Genomic DNA, 17078 nt, shown 5'->3' on the forward strand with positions numbered 1-17078 from the left:
CAGACAGCATGCGCCCCGGATTCTGCAGATAACGGTTAGGGGCGCTGCTTCTGCCGTCTACCTTCCCAGGGGAGAGAATGCGCTGCCGAGAGGGGGCCTGGGTTGCCGGCCGGTCAGAAGGCCTCGGGCGGGGTCGCGGACTCGCAGGGGCTTGCAAGAGTCACCGAGGGCGCCAGCACCCACGGTCTTCCTGCGCGCCCGGGGCGCTCACGGCGGGGTGACAGGAGAGCGGTCTTTCGCCCGATATTGCGAGCCTGGTAGTAATACAAGATGTCGCTTACATCCTACATCCGTCTCAGTTCCCCCCTCGTCCATTCCTCGTAGCCTTCTTTACCTAATGGGACGTTTGTTCGCCGTTGTTGCGACCGCTTAGGGGCCTGGAGTCCTGCGTGAGGCCGTGCGTTCACTTCTTGGCGGGCGCGAAGTGCCGCGAGGGAAAAGTCTGGCCGTAGAAATAGGCCATCATCGCGTCCGAGTGCGTCGTCGTCAAATTGAACAGCGGGTGCGTCGCGTTCTGTGGTTTGCGCAGACAGGTCAATCACGGCCCCGCTAATGCCCGGCGGGCGCCCCGCCTGCGCACGACCACGACCACACTCACCACACGGTTCGCAGCGCCGCCGACGTAGAGCTCGGTACCCTCCTCTTCGGCCCACGACAGGACGTGGGCGCACGTCTGCTTGCGCAGCGCATCGAGCTTCTCACGCTCTGCCTCCGACGTCGCGCGGAAGCCCGTGCCTGACAGACGGAAAGGGAGGGCGGGCGGTCAGATAGGCTCCGGGGCGAGCGCGCTGTCGGGCGGCGGCAGGGGAAAACGTACCGTCCCTGGAAAGGGCCTTTGCGGCGTCCCAGGCGGAGATGATCGCGTTCTTCCGTGGTTCAGAAGGGATGACGCGATGTTGGGCCGCTGAGAGACCGGCGGAGCAGTACAGGGTGTGGTAGGCGTCTGCAGCTCTGATCAACGTAAGGACAGCCGTCAGCACTTGCGTCAAGTATGTTGGGGCGCATGCGACTCACTTGGGCGGTTTGTCGCGCAGTCCGCCCGCAGGGTGTTGGCCGGCCAATAGAATGTACTCCTGAAGGGCCTTGCGATCGAATAGGGAGTCTATCACACGATATGAATGAAATAGAGCGTTCAATAACATATTTCCGGTCGGCAACTAACGGATAGAGCGCAAATGACTCACCATCGATATCATCCCAGGCCTTATGCGCCTCATCTTCATTGTTGTTCGCCTCGGTCGGCGGTTCACTGTGCGCTCCGACGCCGAGCAGCGCCTCCACGAGGACGACGCATCCGCCTACCCACCAGCTGTAGCAGCCGTCGACGAGCTTATTCGTGCGGCCCTTAAATCCGCCGAGCTCGATAGGCAACCCTTGCATTTGCGTGCACCACCGCGGGAGCGCACGGGTGTCTATTTGAGGCTTCTGTGGCAATGACACCGTCGATGTTTGGCTGGCAGGAGCATAATAGAGATCGATAAACGATTGGAGGAGGACCCATGACGCCGTGGCACAGAACGTGTAGCCGCCATGGGCTTCGCCGAGCGGGGGACGGGGTGCGGACGGGTCATACGTCTTGGCGGGGCCTGTGGCGGACTCCGGGTCGTCTGTATGGGCGGTGAGCTTGAGCTTCTGACTATGTTATGGCACGGGCGCACCAGCCTCGAAGGCCCAGCCGGGGAAGGAGGCGTTGCCGAAACCACCCTCATAAGTTTGGCATGTGGCCAGGAAGTCGGGGACGCCGGCGAGAAGCTCGGGTGTGAGCAGATTTAGGAGTGTTGCGACGGCGAGCAGGCAGTATATACCCCTGCGCAGTCATTGGTCAAATTGTCGTAAAGCGGTTAGACAGGGTGTGATGGAAGACGAGTGGATGACTCAAGAGACCGTCCATCGTACACGTCCGTGCAAGCGAGTCAGATTAGCCCGCGCTCACCTGACATCTACCTCTCCATGGTGACTGACGAGGAAGGAGCCGTCTGGCTGCTTCAACGACATGAAGAAATCATACATCTTCTTCCTGAGATCGATGAGGTAAGTTCGTATATGAGGAATACCTTCGAGTGGCCTGTCACCTATCGATGGATTCCCAGCCGCCTCCTTCACTGGGACGGCCAACGACCGCAAATGAGCAGACAGCGGCGTATGTCGGGAGCAGATGAGCAGCCTGTCCGGGACCGCCAGCAAATCCGCCATCAGGATGCTGGAGGGCGAGCAATGTTTCTATGGATCTTTGGGGTCTCATAAGCTGGACATGGACGTGGGCATGTAAGTCAACTTACCGCTTCTTTGTCACATCATCAAGGCCTGCCCCGAGTATGCTGAAGCCGTGCAGGGTCCAGTAGATCAACCACGGCTGGCTGGCGTCTTGAGATACATATCGTTCCGGAAATCCCTGCCGCAGGTTGCGCAGAAGAAATTCAAAGTGGGATCTCTTCTGTAGCTCTGGCTGGGCGCCACCCGCGGGCAGAATGTGAGACTTGATCACATTCTCCGTGGAGGCCTGGAGAGTGGAGGTCGGGGTGCTGTACCCATCTATCGGAGTCGGTGAGTACACGTTCACCATGATCCTGCGTCGGGATCCTCCTTGTGGTTTGGAGCAGAGAGCGTCTTTGGGAAATCGAACAAGTCCTGGAACAAGATGTGTGGTTCATTGTAGTCTCGTATCTCGATCGCAGCGACCGGTGGGCTTATGCTATAACAGGCAATAGACCGCACAGAGGATTGAAACGCATATCCCTCTTAGCTCAGTTGGTAGAGCGCGTCACTAGTACGATTAACCAATCGGGTAATGACGAGGTCAGTCGTTCAAATCGGCTAGCGGGAACGTTTTGTTTTTCCACTCGACGCAGAACTGATATGTGGCACCGCTCCCCTGGGAACAGACTTATGTGCATTTCTGTACTGACGCTGTAGATTCCTATAGAAAGTTTATCAAACCGGCGAGCATAGAGCGGCCAAAAGGACAGCCCGTCCTGCAGATAGCGCAGACGCGGTCACGAGCATCCAGTGGCGCGCCCAAACGCGCGACGCGTCGGGCGCGCGGCAAACGAAGGGAGGACTTGAAGCTTGAAGCTTTGAAGCCCAGTGAGAATCGACAATATTAAAATCTATTGCGAGCTATTGCCCTCAAGTACGAGCTATTTAAATATATTTGGATCTATTCGTCGCCCGTTGCGGGCGCTTTTCTGTCTGGTTTCGTCTCGTTTTGTCTCGGCGATCGTCTTTTTCAACTGCTGTCATGTCAATTCGAATGCATCCATGTCAACTTTTTCACCCGACCGTTCTGCTTTTGCGGAAAAAAAATGCGCGCCTGACAACTTTCTGCGATGGCGTCATCGGATCCTGGTTTTTGACTTCGCAGAGTTCGGAGTCGCTCGCCCCTTCGCCACGCGCATATCCCTCTTGCTTCCTGCGCCCATGTCCGTGCGCCGTCTCTGCGCTGGCATCTCCTCCCCTCCGAGTTCGAGCTTGCATTCTTCGCTCTCCCCACTGACTGACTAACTCACTAACCCGCTGACATACTGACCCACATACTTTGCTAATCATCACTGACCTACTGACCACTGACATACTGACCTACTAACCTACTGACGAGTTATTGTTACCGGCTTTAGATGCATTGCACACTTGCTCACGCATGCTCGCAGCCACGCGCTCCCGGCACCAGTTCCGCGCGCAGAAGAACTCGAAGGTACGTGATGACTTTGGCGGGCAGACGGGACGCGCGCGCGCGTGCTGGGGGGCGGCCGCGGGTTCGAGAAACGGAGGGGACCGGGAGGGTGCGGGCGGGATGTTTCGGGAAGCGGCTTGTAGCTCGGGGCTCTGTATATTGTAGTCTATTAAATACTATTCGATTCGCGCGCAATCGTCTGGAATAGAGCGCAATAGCTGCTCATAGAGCGTAATAGAAAGCCATCTATTGTTTCGGCACTTTTTCTATTGCGAGAGATTACAATCTATTAAATTTGGCGGTGCGGAAAACAATAGCTCGCAATAGATTTTAATATTGTCGATTCTCACTGGGTTTGAAGATCGACGGTCGGAGCACCACGTAGATGCTGCTTACGCCCCACACTTTCTTGTCACCGTTCTGGAATTTCCGGGCCGTCCGATACTTTGACTGTCACAATGTTACTCGGTTGGATTTGTGGCGTATGAGCCGACTCCTGGCGTTCAGAACACTCCTCTGAGAACAGCTTGGTGTGGTATCGGCGAAGCGATCTGGCCGATCCTTCGTCACACGGGACAGATATGCGGCTTCTTCGCGTAGATGCTTGGAAGACCGGGGATGACGTTGACATTTCTGTCGCTGAGCGGGCCCTGCCCTGGGTATAAAAGCCGGCATCTCAGGTTGAGACGACGACTTTCTTCCCACTTTCCCCCGCTTTCCCCTGCCACGCGTCCCACTGTACTGCGTCTCACATTCGAGCTGCTCCTAAGAATTCCCCATTTCGTTCATCAAGCCGTCATAATGTTGGCTCTCACTCGAAGGTTCCTCAAGTGTATGGCGCTGGATATTACAAAAAGTGAGAGCATTCCCGCTAGCCGATTTGAACGACTGACCTCGTCATTACCCGATCAGTTAATCGTACTAGTGACGCGCTCTACCAACTGAGCTAAGAGGGAATATATTCACCCTGTCTGACAGTACGCTGCGACCGGTAGCGCGCCACCGGCTTTACTAGCCGCCCCAAAGTGGTCTCCACGCAACTCCAAGTCGATGCGCGATGTAAGAGAGAGTACCCCTTGCAAACCCTGGACGCAGCCCCCTATGATATCAAGTCGAATGAGCGGTACCTGAACGTGTTTTTTATTACTCGTTTTCCAGGAACACCGCCGGATAAGCAGGCGGTGCGCGCCTTTCGCTCGGCGTCGTCATCACACCGGATCGAGCGCCTGTTGCCGCATGGTATCTTAACGATCGCGCACCGCTCCTGCTTTGCATCTCATTCTGCAACGACCACCATACCCACTTGACCAAGAAGCAGTCATCATGTCCAAGTTCCTTCGCAAACTGGACAAGATCGCGGACAAAATTCCGGAGGGTTTTGGCCATGCGCGCGCCATGGCTATAGGTCTGTGGACTATGTTTGTGACTGCTCCGCGAGCTGTGGCTGAATGCGGTTATCTATATCAGGTATCCTCAACCCGGATCGTACGCACTCTATCTGCCTGCGCATTCTTCGTTAATCCCTCACACACTCTCATAGGACGTCACGATGATCCCGAGGAGAAACGTGCGGACATGGTTCGCGCCGAGATTATGGCAGGCCACCGGTTCCATTCATTCGCGGACCAACGTTCGCAGAACTTTGTGAAATGGTACGTCCCGAAGCCAGCCATCTCCGCGTGCGAACCAACCTTGTTACCTTCACTGCAGGCATATTGACGGACATGACTACATGTGGGCCGTCTCCGAACTACTCGAGAGCGCCCGCGAAGCCATCTTTATCTTGGTAAGAGTATCAGCATCGCACCAACAGCCCACTCTTCTAACGATGCTCACAGGACTGGTGGTTGACGCCCGAGCTTTACCTCCGCCGCCCGCCTGCCAAGTATCCGGAATGGCGCATCGACCGAATCCTCAAGCGCAAGGCCGAACAGGGTGTCAAGGTCTATGTCATCGTCTACAAGGAGATTACGCAGACGATGTCCATGAGTTCTCACCACACCAAGGTACGGCTTGAGGCGCTCCACCCGAACATCACATGCATGCGGCACCCCGACCACATTGGGAGCAAAGGTAAGTATCTACCTCCGCGAGACTGCTTGTTTGCTAACAATGTCCTGCAGACGACGTCGAATTCTGGTCTCACCACGAGAAAGTTGTGGTAGTTGACAACCGCATGGCCTGCATCGGTGGTCTTGACCTGTGCTTCGGTCGCTGGGACACTCATAACCACCCCCTCGCCGACGTGCACCCGACGAACCCGGAGGATACCCTCTTCCCCGGACAGGACTACAACAACGCGCGTATCATGGATTTCGCTAATGTGCCAAACTACGTCAGCAACGGCCTGAGCGCGATCGAAAGCGCGCGCATGCCGTGGCACGACGTGCATATGACGCTTACTGGCACCGTCGTGCTCGACATCGTGCAGCACTTCGTTGAACGCTGGAACGAGGTCAAGAAGCGCAAGGTACGCACAAGCTCCTTCTGATGTGTACCTATACTAATCTCCAAAGTACTCAATCAGTACCGCAACGACGAGTAAGTCCACTTGCTAGACTAGCTAGCGGCGTGTCTTAACATCATGCAGGCGTTTCGACTGGCTCGCCCTTCCCCACGATGTCGAGCTGTCACCCAACGAAGCTGTCGTTCGCAAGTACCATCCTGCAGCGTAACATCTGCCTGTTAGCTGACATGCTCCTGCAGGTCACCCTCACCGTGAGCGTTGGCATGAGATTGGCAGGAGCTTCAGGGACCACTTCCACCGTCGCCGTCACGACGACGAGCCCGCGGATTACGACGGTGACCACCCGGTTGCACGCGGCTCATGCCGTGTGCAGGCCGTCCGCAGTGTGTCCGACTGGAGCCACGGCACCCTGACCGAGCAGAGTATCCAGAATGCGTGTACGTGTGCGAAACCATGGACTGGTTTTGTGCGAGCTGACTATATTTGAACGGGCAGACATTGAGTTGATCACGAATGCGGAGCATTTCATCTACATTGGTTCGTTACCATCTCGCTCCAGGCCCGTAGTATCTGACACCTGGAATTTTTAGAGAACCAGTTCTTGTGCGCCACTTCCCGACGCTGCCCTTTTGATCAGCGCTGACCGCATTTGAAAACGCAGCATCTCGAACACGGTCGAGGATGGGCCTGTCAAGAACCTGATTGCGCGGGCGCTCGTCGAGCGTATTGTGCGCGCAGGGCGCGAGGGCAAGCGGTTCCGTGTTGTGGTCGTCATTCCCGAGGTCCCTGGATTCGCCGGACAGGGTACGTGCATCATAACCCGCACTGTAACTGTGACTGACGCGTAGTACGCTGTGCAGTTAAGGATGAGACTTCCGTCAAGACCATCATGGCTGCCCAGTACCGCACCATCAACCGTGGCGGCCACAGCATCTACGAGGAGGTCCGCAAGGCGGGCTACGAGCCGTAAGCGTCCACCTCTCATCTTCGACGACAACCTTGACTCAGCGTAACATTTCACAGGTCTGACTACATCCGATTCTTCCACCTTCGCGCGTACGACCGCATCAACGCACCTTTCACATCGTACATCCACCCGATCGAAGAGCGCAGCGGCATCGTGTTTCACCAGCTTCATGTTGCGCTCGCCCGGCTCTGGGTCGGCGACCGGATGAACCCTGACGACCCGAAGGACGTCTCAGTGTCGATCCCTACCGGGAAGTCACTCGTAGAGCAGTCCACCTCCGGCGCCAAGCCGGAGATGAAGACGGAGACGTACCCGCTCCCGGAAACGGTGGAAGAAGCACAGGACATTGTCGACCGCTGGAACCGTGCGGCGCAGGAAATCCGCAGCGACGAGGATGTCGCGGACAATGTCGTGCAGCACATGCTGCATGACCGCACCACGTTGCTCGACGAGAAGTGGCTCGGCACTGAGGAGGAGGAGCGAAACGCTTACGTGTCTGAGCTGCTGTACATCCACTCGAAGGTTATGATCGTCGACGACAGGAGAGTCATCGTGAGTCCTGACGCCACCAACTCACTCCGTGTCATTGGCTAACGTACAGGTTCGGGATAGATGGGCTCAGCCAACCTGAACGATCGTAGCCAGAAGGTAAGTAGGGCGGAGTATTCTGTGGTGCAACCTTCTCACTGAGTTCACAGGGTGACGGTGATTCCGAAATCGCCCTCGTCGTCGAAGACGAGGATATGATCGAGTCGACTATGAACGGTGAGCCCTACCAGGTCGGCCGTTTTGCCGCCTCTCTGCGTCGTAAGCTCTACCGCGGTACGTTGCAACCCGACCGTCACGCACAGTCGCAAGCGCTGACCTTTGTCCTTCAGAGCACCTGGGCCTCATCCCGCCTCAAGACTGCGACAACCAGCCGGACTCGTTCCAGCGCCCCGCGCCGCACCCCAACGCGGACGAGACGGAGCAAGATGAGGACCGCGCCGTCGCGGACCCGATCTGTGACGACACGATGAACCTGTGGGAGAACACTGCGCGCACGAACCGCGAGATCTTCACGGAGATCTTCCGCCCGGTGCCCACCAACCTGATCCGCTCGTTCAAGGACTACGATGTGAGTCTCCACACTCAACCCTGAAGTGTGTTGTTTCACTGACTGGGATTGGATGTCAACAGAGCTACGTGCCGAAGGTGATGACCGGCCACGTCGTCCCGGATATCCCGCTCGACCGCATCAAGGACCGTCTCTCGCATGTGCGCGGCGCTTTGGTCGAGTGTCCGATGGTAAGCACGCCACTCCCTTTCTCTTGGACACTGCTGACTATTGAGCGCGTTTGCAGGACTTCCTGATTGACCAGGATGACTTCGTCGAGGGCCCAGACTGGAAGGGTCTGAACCCGACGCTCCCGATCTACATCTAAGGTATCTATATGTGCAGAATGTGCAACCACATGTCGCCTGGATCTTGGACTACTATCTCGAGCTTGTATGTATGACTAGTGCTTGAAGTTGTTACTGAATAAGAAATGCTGTAGGTTGTGCCATGACTCCGTTTGTCGCCACGCATTTACTTCCCGTTGAGCTGCGTGTCGCTTGCCGGTACGCTCCGGGAAATTTAAAGCAGTCCGACGATTCTTCGGCGGCGAGCTCTCGCAGCAAGCGCTCGCACTCTGCCACGCGAGTCTTGATCAGCCCGAGATGCACTTGCCCACGGACCACCACCATCGACCTCTGCTTCAAGTTCAGGCCTGTTCAGGCGCGGTGCTACCAGTGGTTAAAGTCCCTCGATACGTATACTATTCACAGTGCACGTCCAGCTGTCAGATATCGTATGGAAGGGGCGCCAGACCCAGCGGCCGATCACAATCCCGGCGCGGTGGGGCTTCCACTGAACGACCCGGTCGACACTCAGGCAGAAGCTGCGGAGGCGCTCGCGCCGGGCAGCGTACTGGAGAGCCCGACGGAGAGCAACATCAAGTGTGCATGCTGTAAGGCACCCTCTCGTGACACGGTCTTTATTCTCAAGACCCTTTCTAGGGTCCTATCCAGAGGGAGGCTTTGCCCCTCCCCAGGGGCTCGAGCGGATCCTTTCCAAGGTGGGGAAACAGTTCAAGGGAGTCATATACGGCTTCAACCAAGTCATCAAAGCTATACGCATATATCAATCCGATCGACTTCACCACCTCGAAAGCCCCCTTCTGCGCCCCTCACATGAGGCCATAACTTATGGCGAAGCGGTGCCTGTCGTGAGTGCATGGCTAACTTCCGCTTGAAACATCGACTTCGCCTGACGGCCATGGAACTGGTCATTAGCTACTCACATGCGCTCTGAAGATAGTCTCTAGCGCTCCGGGTCATATGCTTCCTAAGCTGCGGTGTCGAAACAGCTTCGAGCAGCATCTGGAGTACTTTGCGCGGCGAAGCGAGGCCATGCGCGACTACGAAGAATGGCTCGAGGGTGCGATCCGACAAGCACAGCCTTTATTTGAAAAGCACAGTGCGTTCCTCAAGCGAGAAGCGGAACGGAGTCGACAGGTATGGACGCATATGGCTGTTCGTGCTGCGGTACGTAGGACTTTCTACGTCGCATTGTCACAAACAGGTCGAGGCTGACGCGTTCTCTACAAGGCCATTGCGACGTTACCATTCGCCCCCGTCCTTTCCGCAGTGCTCACCGCCGTCGACGCCCTCGGCATCGCTGTTTACAACGGCGTAGAGGAAGTGTTGTCAGGCTCTGCCGATTATATTCAGCCCTTGTCTGCGGACATCGACGACCTCCAGAAGTCGCTACGACAGAGCGTTTCCCAGGCGCGGGAGACTCGCCGCAAGCTCATGGAAACATGTAAGAAGGCCGAGTGGCAGCGGGACGATCCCTGCGCATCTCGTCTCATCACATTCCAGCGCAAGCTTCGGGTGGTTGTCGACGTAGCTAACGAGGTGCTCGTGGGCGAGAAGAGCTCTGCTGTGGTGGTGCAGACAAGGTCACTCAGGGAGGTGACCAATGCGATTCGCGAGGTCATGAACGTGATTGGAGACCGGCCCGAAGGGGAGTTTTCGCTCATTGACTTGGAAGACTTTGAATGGCCTGAAGTGGACAAGGCTATGGCGGAAATCAGGGCGCTGTTACTAGTACAGACATCCTAGGATATTGATGCACGTCTGCTCTATTTTCCGTACTCATTCTGGTTAATCCCGCTCCCCGCTCTATTCAACCCCCACTCTATCCACTCCCCACTCTATCACTGCTATCGTTAGTCCTCGCCTTCGCTATGCGTATTCTTTCCATGTTCTCATGTCTATCCCAAGTTGTATATCAGGTACGTTATACTCCCACTTTCCACAGACTGTGACTTACTAACATCTTATCGAGCGACAGGCACCTCGCGTCCACGCTCTTGCTTTCATCCAGCATCTAGACCAATGTCTGTGTATATCGCTAATGCATCAAGTTTTGGTCAAGTCGCAATTGCCGCGATTATGCCCACATTACTATGTGAGTAGTTGGACGCCCGATTCTATCACCACAATTTCCGATAGATCATCTCCGCGCAACTCAGTGTACGCATGCAGCTCGGGGCCATATGTAGCCCAAATCTCGAAGACGCGTTACTGTGACTTGACCATACACCGTCCCTGCGAGGGCACGCTTCACTCGACACCGGGCGAATGTAACATGATCGGCGGAAACACATCGCATCGTACGCATCATTCATACAAACGGTCTACATTCTGGCGAGTATTCCGAAACCGCTCATATCCCCGCTTCTCTCTTCTGCTCCTTGCGTTGTAACAGGATGAACGGGACGAAGACCGTGATGATATCGAGACTCGGGGTAGCTTAGACGGACGCGGGCAGGCATCCGATGGATACGAGGCCTCCTAATAGGCAAGGTCAGCTTCCAACACTACGAACGATTATATGTAACACGTTAAGCTAACCGAAGCTGTTGTCGTCGCAGCAGACGGTGTTCTCGGAGCTGCCGAATATTTTTCAGCACCCTCGCCACGACTGTTATGCAGGGTATTCTTACCAGCTAGAGCCGCTGCCGACCCCGACAACGGTGATGGCCGTGCAGGTGACGCCGACGGGGATGTTGAGGTCCTGCACCACGACGCCGAGGCCCGCCAGGATCGGTGCCACGGCCTCGCTTCCGGCGGGCTCGACCGACTGGCAGCACTGGAGAGCCCCGGTGCTGCAGGATGCGTCCGCCGCGGGTGCGGGGGTGGCGACGGCAAGGATTGCGAGGGCGAAGAGTGTGAAGAGCTTGGCGAACATATTGGAGAGAAGGAAGAGTACTTGAACGACTGGTGAGTGCTGTTCGAGTGATGGGGATTGAGATAGCGCATCGACCTCTTTTATACCTCTACAGGGCCTTCGGTACTTGTATTGCATGGATGCGGTCAGATATCCAACGTATCCTGGCTCAAAGGATGGATGTCACATGCGGCATCAGTGCGTACGTGCAGCCACTCTTGTTCCTGACCTACTTACCTCATGCGAAGACGTCGTCGCTGTATGTCCGCGCGTCCTCCAGTATGACCTCGTTGCGCTCCACCTCGATCTTTGGGGCGCCGTGCTGGAAAACCTCCGAGGGAACATCGCTGACGTCGATTTCCGTACGTCCACTTCGACTGTTCATCAAAGCCTCGTATCTCACATCTGCTACTTCTGCAGGTTTGACGTTTATCAGGTGAGATGTTTTGATAGACATGCTGCTTCCCCTCACACCGCGAATGCAAAACCCCGTTACACACGAGACAGAGCAAGCCTAACTGCTGCCAAAGATGTGCTTCATCAGGCTCAAAAGCATATATCCAAATTTCTTATCCCACGGAGGAAAGAGGCATATGGCATCTTGCGCCTCAAGAGCGGCCTTCTTCCCAAACATGCGACTTCGGCGATCCCGCGGCCCAAATTATCTCGCACGGACCGGCAGCTACTCTCGTAGCATCTGAGCTCTCTATCAGGCCTTCCACGCTCCAACGACATGCTGCTCTCCCTCCACCTCATTTTACGAACCTGCGATATGCGGCGGTAATGAGGATATGACGCGTTCGGGCCCGCGTACGGTTTGCACCCCGTGCCTGAGCCTTGCTTCGTACGCGACCGGGTTGTGGGCTGACGGCCGTCCAATTCAATTGAAGCCGAGATGAACACGGATATCCTTGACGGAGGTCGCAATGAAGTCATCCCGGCGCGTGTCTGCGCGGGATTCTGAGGTGATCATATATCAAGCAGGCAGCCGCCCTAAAGCCGGAGCTGCGCCGGCGGTATGCGGACACCAGGACCTCGACATGGTGAGTGTTATATTCTATCAGGCGAGTTACTCTGTCGAACTCCGTTTCAGGGCGGCGTGTACTAATGTGTGAAGCATCCAGGTCAATTGTATCCGCCGAAACGTGTGTACCACGACTGCACTCTTAGCATATCACTACGTCCGCACGAGCGCCTCAAAGTCGCATGGCAGATCACGCACGAGAACATTCCCGTGGTTCGTGAGGGAGAACCCATACTATTTTGGGAGAAGCTGAACAAAGATTCGTGTCAGCGGGTCCGCCGGTTGTGCCACGGAGGATGTTCTTCGCTCAATCAACTCTCTCGGGGGACCCTTCGAGAGATTTTGCAATCTTTAGACGCATTGAATATCACACGAGAAGACACATGCTTCGCCGAACAATATGTCTCTGGACGATACATGACAGCTCAATACAATCCTGCTCCACTACTCGGCGCGCTATCCCCTTCCACCGCGCTTCCCCCTGCGAATTCGAGGCCGCCATTCAAAGCGTTACGGGGAGGCAGCCGATAGAAATCAGGGTTCCTATTGTACGAAGGTCAGTCAGATTTATCCACCACAACAGCGTAGTTCTGCGAATCAATCCTACCGTGTGAGTTGTCTTGGCAGCAGACGGCCTCGGCAGAGCTGCGAAGGAGTTTGTCAATCGTTTTTTCTTCGTCTGGAAACCTGTACCGCAATGACTTACCAGACATTGCCGGCGCCAACGCCAACGACGGAGATGGGCGAGCAATCGAGGCCAACGAGTGCGTTGACGTCTTGCACGACAACGCCGATGGAGTCCAGGATGCTGGTCGCAGCGGCGCTGTTGGCCTTGGCAGTTGAGTCGCAGCACTGGACGGGCCCGGTGCTGCAAGACGACGCGGGCTCCCCACCGGGGGTGGGGGTGGCGGCAGCAAGGATCGCGAGGGAGGCGATGGTGAAGAACTTGGCGAACATGGTGAGGATGAAGAGTGCGAGTGCGGCGGTGGATGAGTAGCGGAGTGTTGTTCGATGAGGTTGTCTTGTCAAACCGTCCGGCCTTTATACTACTAACGGCCATCCGTCATGCACATTGATGAGGGCGTATACCATGCTGCACGGCTCCACAACGCCCTTCATGTCTGGCCAGCGGCGACGAAAACGCCAGCTGCTCCTTCCACGATGCACGGCTCCGCATTGCGTCCAGGGCACAAACGTCGTAACTTGGAGTGACTGTTCGGTGATCCTGCTACATCTCCGTCGCCTTGTCGATCTCCCCGCTGTCTCGGGGGAAATAAACATACGTCATTCTAACTTACCGAAGCGAGCCTCATGAGGAGCCATGCCTAATTCCAGGTGCGTTTATTTCGAAGCGCGGACAGGGCGGTCCGGGTGCGCTTTGAGCGCCCCTCTACGACGCATTCTTAACCAAACTCGACCTCATGTTCGCCCTCGCTAGCCAGGAGGCGAGCGTATCCGACACGCTGCTCTGTGGGTTCCCATATATACGTGCGGGAGCTCCGGGTGCAGAGGAGCAGCGCCATCGAGGGCTTCCCGCAGTGTCACGGGCTCTGCAGTTCTTCGCGGCCCTTCGCTTCACGGACGCAGGCCAGAAACGCAGAGTATTCCGCGTAAAGCAGGAAGGCGACTGCGACTGATACGTTCTCGTAGTGTAAGCAACCGGCGGACGTAGGGTGGCCGCGGGCCTAGAACGACGCGGACGTGCGAGGCGCTTGGGGTACAGAAAGAATGCTGTGAACAGGAAAGACACATTAAGCACGTACGAGAACATACTGCAAACAGCGATTGTAACAAGATGCATCGCATAAGAGTCCATCATCCCCTCACCCCTCCTTGTGCAAACCAAAATAGGTGTCCATGAGCGCCACTAACAGCGCCCCGTAGTGCATGTCAAACGTCCGCGAGTCGAACGCCGCTAAGGACCGCCAGCCGCTCTCGACTCTACCACACTGATTCTGCAATTAGCAAGAGACCCGGACCCGAATCGATAACATATACTCACCAATTCCCCTGCGGTAGTAGTCGTCGTCGTCCCTCCAATCGTCTCCGAACAGATGTTGTGGGAAGAACCTCAAGTCGGCAACCAAATCCTCGAGTTTGTGGAGATAGCTGTCTCTTTGGTCGTCCTTGCCAGCGCTGCGATTGCTTATGGATACGTCCAGCGTGAGCGCGTGAAGGCGTAGGCCCGACTGTGCACGGAAGTTGAGTGTCTTCCACATCGACTCGAAGTCTTTTGCCAGACCGTCATACGAATAGGAACCTTCGAAACTCGTAAACCCGTCCAAGATGACCGAGCGCAGGGAGCTACAGCACTGTTTGCCAAAGAGCTTGGAGGCTGCCCAAAGCCCTGCCCACATCGACCTACACAGTCCCGCCTTGGTGATATGCAGTGTGCCGAGCGAACCAAACTCCTTGAAGAGCGTGATCCAGCGTTGTGCTTCGGGGTCGACTGACGTTACCAGCTGGCAGAGCTGATCGGCGTCGGTGAATTCCGTGGCGTCGGTGAACCTACCAGTAAAGTGCAGAGACGTGATCGGCGCCCCGCGACATAGTCCAGGGAGCGCCAAGACGGCGCACGCAGCTTCGGTCTCTTCCCAGTCTATGTTTTTAGGGCTAACTAGGGATAGCACGACGGTCGTGCCTTGAGGGCCCCGCATGTGCATCTTGTAGGCGCTCTCCAAGACGACGACGTCGACCGATGTGATCGTTTTCAGAGCCGCGAAGGTGTCTTGTGGGCTTCTGGGCAACATGTTGGCGATGTGTAGGGGCTCATCTGTCCACATGGTGAGGCTGACGATCGTGATGTCCGTCGCGTTCGGGAAGCGAAGATACGAAAGTGGGATAGCGGCCCCTTCGTAGTAGTATCCTGCGAGACGGAGAGTTCGCACCCGAGGGAGTGACACAACCGGCCGGCTTGCTCCACCGGCATTCCACGGTTGAAGGTGCTCCCAGTTACACTCCTCCCAGTCCTGCACCGAACGTTCTAAGTCCAGTTCGTCGATGTGGGTACATGTCGCGAGGACGTTCAACAAGGCAGCGAAGTCGAAACATGTGGTTTCGCACATCGTTAGACGTTGGAGGCGGGAGAAGCAGGTATCGCCGGCAGTGGGTTCCAGGCCGCGCATGGACAGCGAGCGAAGGGAAGGAAGGTTCTCGTGTATAAGCGGTAACAGGGGGGTTGGGTAGTGGTCTTCACAAGCAATGAACAAGTTATCCAGCACGGGCATTGGGCAGTTGCTGAGGATTTTCGCGAGATAGCGTGGGAAGCTCTTGCGCGTCCGCTCGAAACGCAGAGAACGAATGTCAGTGGCCCGATCCTTCAGTATGAGCGGGAGGGATGACCAAGGAAACCATGCATCCGCGAAGGAGATAGAGAGGGGAAGGCCCGAGATCGTGCGCTCGAGGGAGAGAGACAGGAGTTCCGGTGCGCGCTGGACCGCAATTGAGCGCCAAAATGACGGGTTTGAGACCACGAGAGCTCGCCAGTGGGCACAGACCGACGAAACCGCAATCCAGCGGCGCGCCATCCCTTTCGATTCAGGGAGGGCGAATATGCATGCTTGGACGACAAGGAGGATCTCGGCCAAGATCTCTATTGGCAGCATATTGACCGGTGCAAATCGCGACTTGAGGAGACGGTTCACCTCCAGCAGCTCTCGTTGTGTATCGGCCTGCACCTTGAGGAGAACACGTTGGCGTTCAAGTAAGGCTTCATTTGTCTGCCATCTTAAATCTAATTGGTATCAGCAGTTCATCCCATGATTTGCTCAAAGAAAATGGAGCAAAGCTTACCAGTGGTCATATTGGCGCTGGCGTGCGCTGGCACGAAGAATCGAACCCGAAGTCGCGATCACTACTCTTGGATCGACTGGCAGATACACGGAATAGTGTCCCGGTGTATTGATTCGTGTATGCGATTGGAACGAGCAGGTACCAGTGGTGGTAGGAAAGCAAAGGAGTATACTTAGACGGCTCGGACACAGCGCTAATTTAATTCGTGGTAATCTTCACAAGCGCCCGTCCCTGTGCAGTGCCGCTCGTATTCCTACAACATGTAAGTACGACACGACGAGCATATCGGACCAGCCGATACATCTTGGAGTCGCACGACAGAACAGAGCGTCCCGTGAGACTGAGGGGAATACCTCTGCAGCGAAGTATTGGGAGCGAGTGCACTGTGGTACCCACCCTCAACCGAACTTCTGAACCCACGAGGACCAGGTGCATATAACCCCGAATTTCTTATGTTGCTCTCCGTACAAAACTTAAGCCCTTTTTGTATAGACCGGCCAGACATAGACCGGCCAGATCTCGACTCAAGCCCTCAGAACGGCGACGTTGCGCCGTAGGGGACACCTCGGAAGATACTAGAAGCGACATCCGCCGCGAGCTTTCTCATGATGTCGGTCCATTCAGCATCTGTAGTATGTACCTGTTCTGTCGTTGCCGTTTACCTTATACTGATTGCTCATGGACCTTCTATTAGGTGTGCGACGTCTAGGTGAACAGGAACCTCCCAGGCGGGCAGGTCCTTCAAACTGTTCCGGTCGTTAATTGAACGTTCCGTCTCGGATCTCTGATGACGAACGTAAATTCCCCGAAACATATCCGAGGCTGGAAATGGAAACGGACGCTACGGTCGCGCTCATTCGTCAAATTTCAGCGTTGCATCTCTCGTACTACTGGGTGAGT

The 17078-nt window shown here is 56.0% G+C and overlaps 7 protein-coding genes and 2 non-coding genes across 9 annotated transcripts; 4 read left to right on the forward strand and 5 right to left on the reverse strand.

Annotated features, from left to right (window-relative positions):
* Positions 1-403: 403 nt before the first annotated feature.
* Positions 404-2563, reverse strand: TRAVEDRAFT_135718 (terpenoid cyclases/Protein prenyltransferase; the record flags this gene model as incomplete). The annotated part of the gene is made up of 9 exons (XM_008046561.1): positions 404-514; positions 599-735; positions 818-951; positions 1015-1102; positions 1185-1586; positions 1659-1807; positions 1934-2017; positions 2073-2228; positions 2280-2563. 9 exons carry the CDS (start codon positions 2561-2563, stop codon positions 404-406), a joined length of 1545 nt encoding a protein of 514 aa, XP_008044752.1.
* A 170-nt stretch (positions 2564-2733) lies between these two features.
* On the forward strand, positions 2734-2824 carry TRAVEDRAFT_t253. The gene has a single exon. It is a non-coding gene; the product is annotated as a tRNA-Thr (tRNA).
* A 1711-nt stretch (positions 2825-4535) lies between these two features.
* Positions 4536-4626, reverse strand: TRAVEDRAFT_t261. The gene has a single exon. It is a non-coding gene; the product is annotated as a tRNA-Thr (tRNA).
* Positions 4627-4959: 333 nt separating this feature from the next.
* Positions 4960-8666, forward strand: TRAVEDRAFT_75277 (phospholipase D/nuclease). Its single transcript, XM_008046562.1, has 19 exons — positions 4960-5075; positions 5138-5155; positions 5211-5322; positions 5381-5456; positions 5509-5743; positions 5794-6140; positions 6198-6211; positions 6261-6322; positions 6377-6574; positions 6633-6674; positions 6728-6740; positions 6799-6941; positions 6998-7103; positions 7161-7656; positions 7717-7752; positions 7803-7926; positions 7983-8221; positions 8284-8391; positions 8448-8666. The coding sequence occupies exons 1-19, from the start codon at positions 4994-4996 to the stop codon at positions 8526-8528; spliced, it is 2532 nt and encodes an 843-aa protein (XP_008044753.1). The 5' UTR covers positions 4960-4993; the 3' UTR covers positions 8529-8666.
* Positions 8667-8938: 272 nt separating this feature from the next.
* Positions 8939-10251, forward strand: TRAVEDRAFT_53617 (uncharacterized protein; the record flags this gene model as incomplete). The annotated part of the gene is made up of 4 exons (XM_008046563.1): positions 8939-9086; positions 9145-9353; positions 9442-9672; positions 9736-10251. 4 exons carry the CDS (start codon positions 8939-8941, stop codon positions 10249-10251), a joined length of 1104 nt encoding a protein of 367 aa, XP_008044754.1.
* A 694-nt stretch (positions 10252-10945) lies between these two features.
* Positions 10946-11383, reverse strand: TRAVEDRAFT_53618 (hydrophobin; the record flags this gene model as incomplete). Its single annotated transcript, XM_008046564.1, has 3 exons — positions 10946-10986; positions 11047-11084; positions 11139-11383. The coding sequence occupies 3 exons, from the start codon at positions 11381-11383 to the stop codon at positions 10946-10948; spliced, it is 324 nt and encodes a 107-aa protein (XP_008044755.1).
* Positions 11384-11538: 155 nt separating this feature from the next.
* On the forward strand, positions 11539-11802 carry TRAVEDRAFT_53619 (uncharacterized protein; the record flags this gene model as incomplete). The annotated part of the gene is made up of 3 exons (XM_008046565.1): positions 11539-11560; positions 11611-11724; positions 11783-11802. The coding sequence occupies 3 exons, from the start codon at positions 11539-11541 to the stop codon at positions 11800-11802; spliced, it is 156 nt and encodes a 51-aa protein (XP_008044756.1).
* A 1086-nt stretch (positions 11803-12888) lies between these two features.
* TRAVEDRAFT_135547 (hydrophobin) lies at positions 12889-13343 on the reverse strand (the record flags this gene model as incomplete). The annotated part of the gene is made up of 3 exons (XM_008046566.1): positions 12889-12929; positions 12994-13031; positions 13093-13343. 3 exons carry the CDS (start codon positions 13341-13343, stop codon positions 12889-12891), a joined length of 330 nt encoding a protein of 109 aa, XP_008044757.1.
* An 866-nt stretch (positions 13344-14209) lies between these two features.
* TRAVEDRAFT_53621 (uncharacterized protein) lies at positions 14210-15991 on the reverse strand (the record flags this gene model as incomplete). The annotated part of the gene is made up of 2 exons (XM_008046567.1): positions 14210-14327; positions 14385-15991. 2 exons carry the CDS (start codon positions 15989-15991, stop codon positions 14210-14212), a joined length of 1725 nt encoding a protein of 574 aa, XP_008044758.1.
* Positions 15992-17078: the final 1087 nt, after the last annotated feature.

The sequence above is a fragment of the Trametes versicolor genome (assembly GCF_000271585.1).
Source record: "Trametes versicolor FP-101664 SS1 unplaced genomic scaffold TRAVEscaffold_14, whole genome shotgun sequence".
Lineage (NCBI taxonomy): Eukaryota > Fungi > Basidiomycota > Agaricomycetes > Polyporales > Polyporaceae > Trametes > Trametes versicolor.

Coding starts and splice junctions, on each gene's coding strand:
- TRAVEDRAFT_75277 (XM_008046562.1), top strand. CDS start 4,994: ATGTCCAAGTTCCTTCGCAAACTGGACAAGATCGCGGACAAAATTCCG. Junction 6,575..6,632: donor GCAGAGTATCCAGAATGCGT/GTACGTGTGCGA, acceptor TTGAACGGGCAG/ACATTGAGTTGATCACGAAT. Junction 7,753..7,802: donor TGAACGATCGTAGCCAGAAG/GTAAGTAGGGCG, acceptor CTGAGTTCACAG/GGTGACGGTGATTCCGAAAT.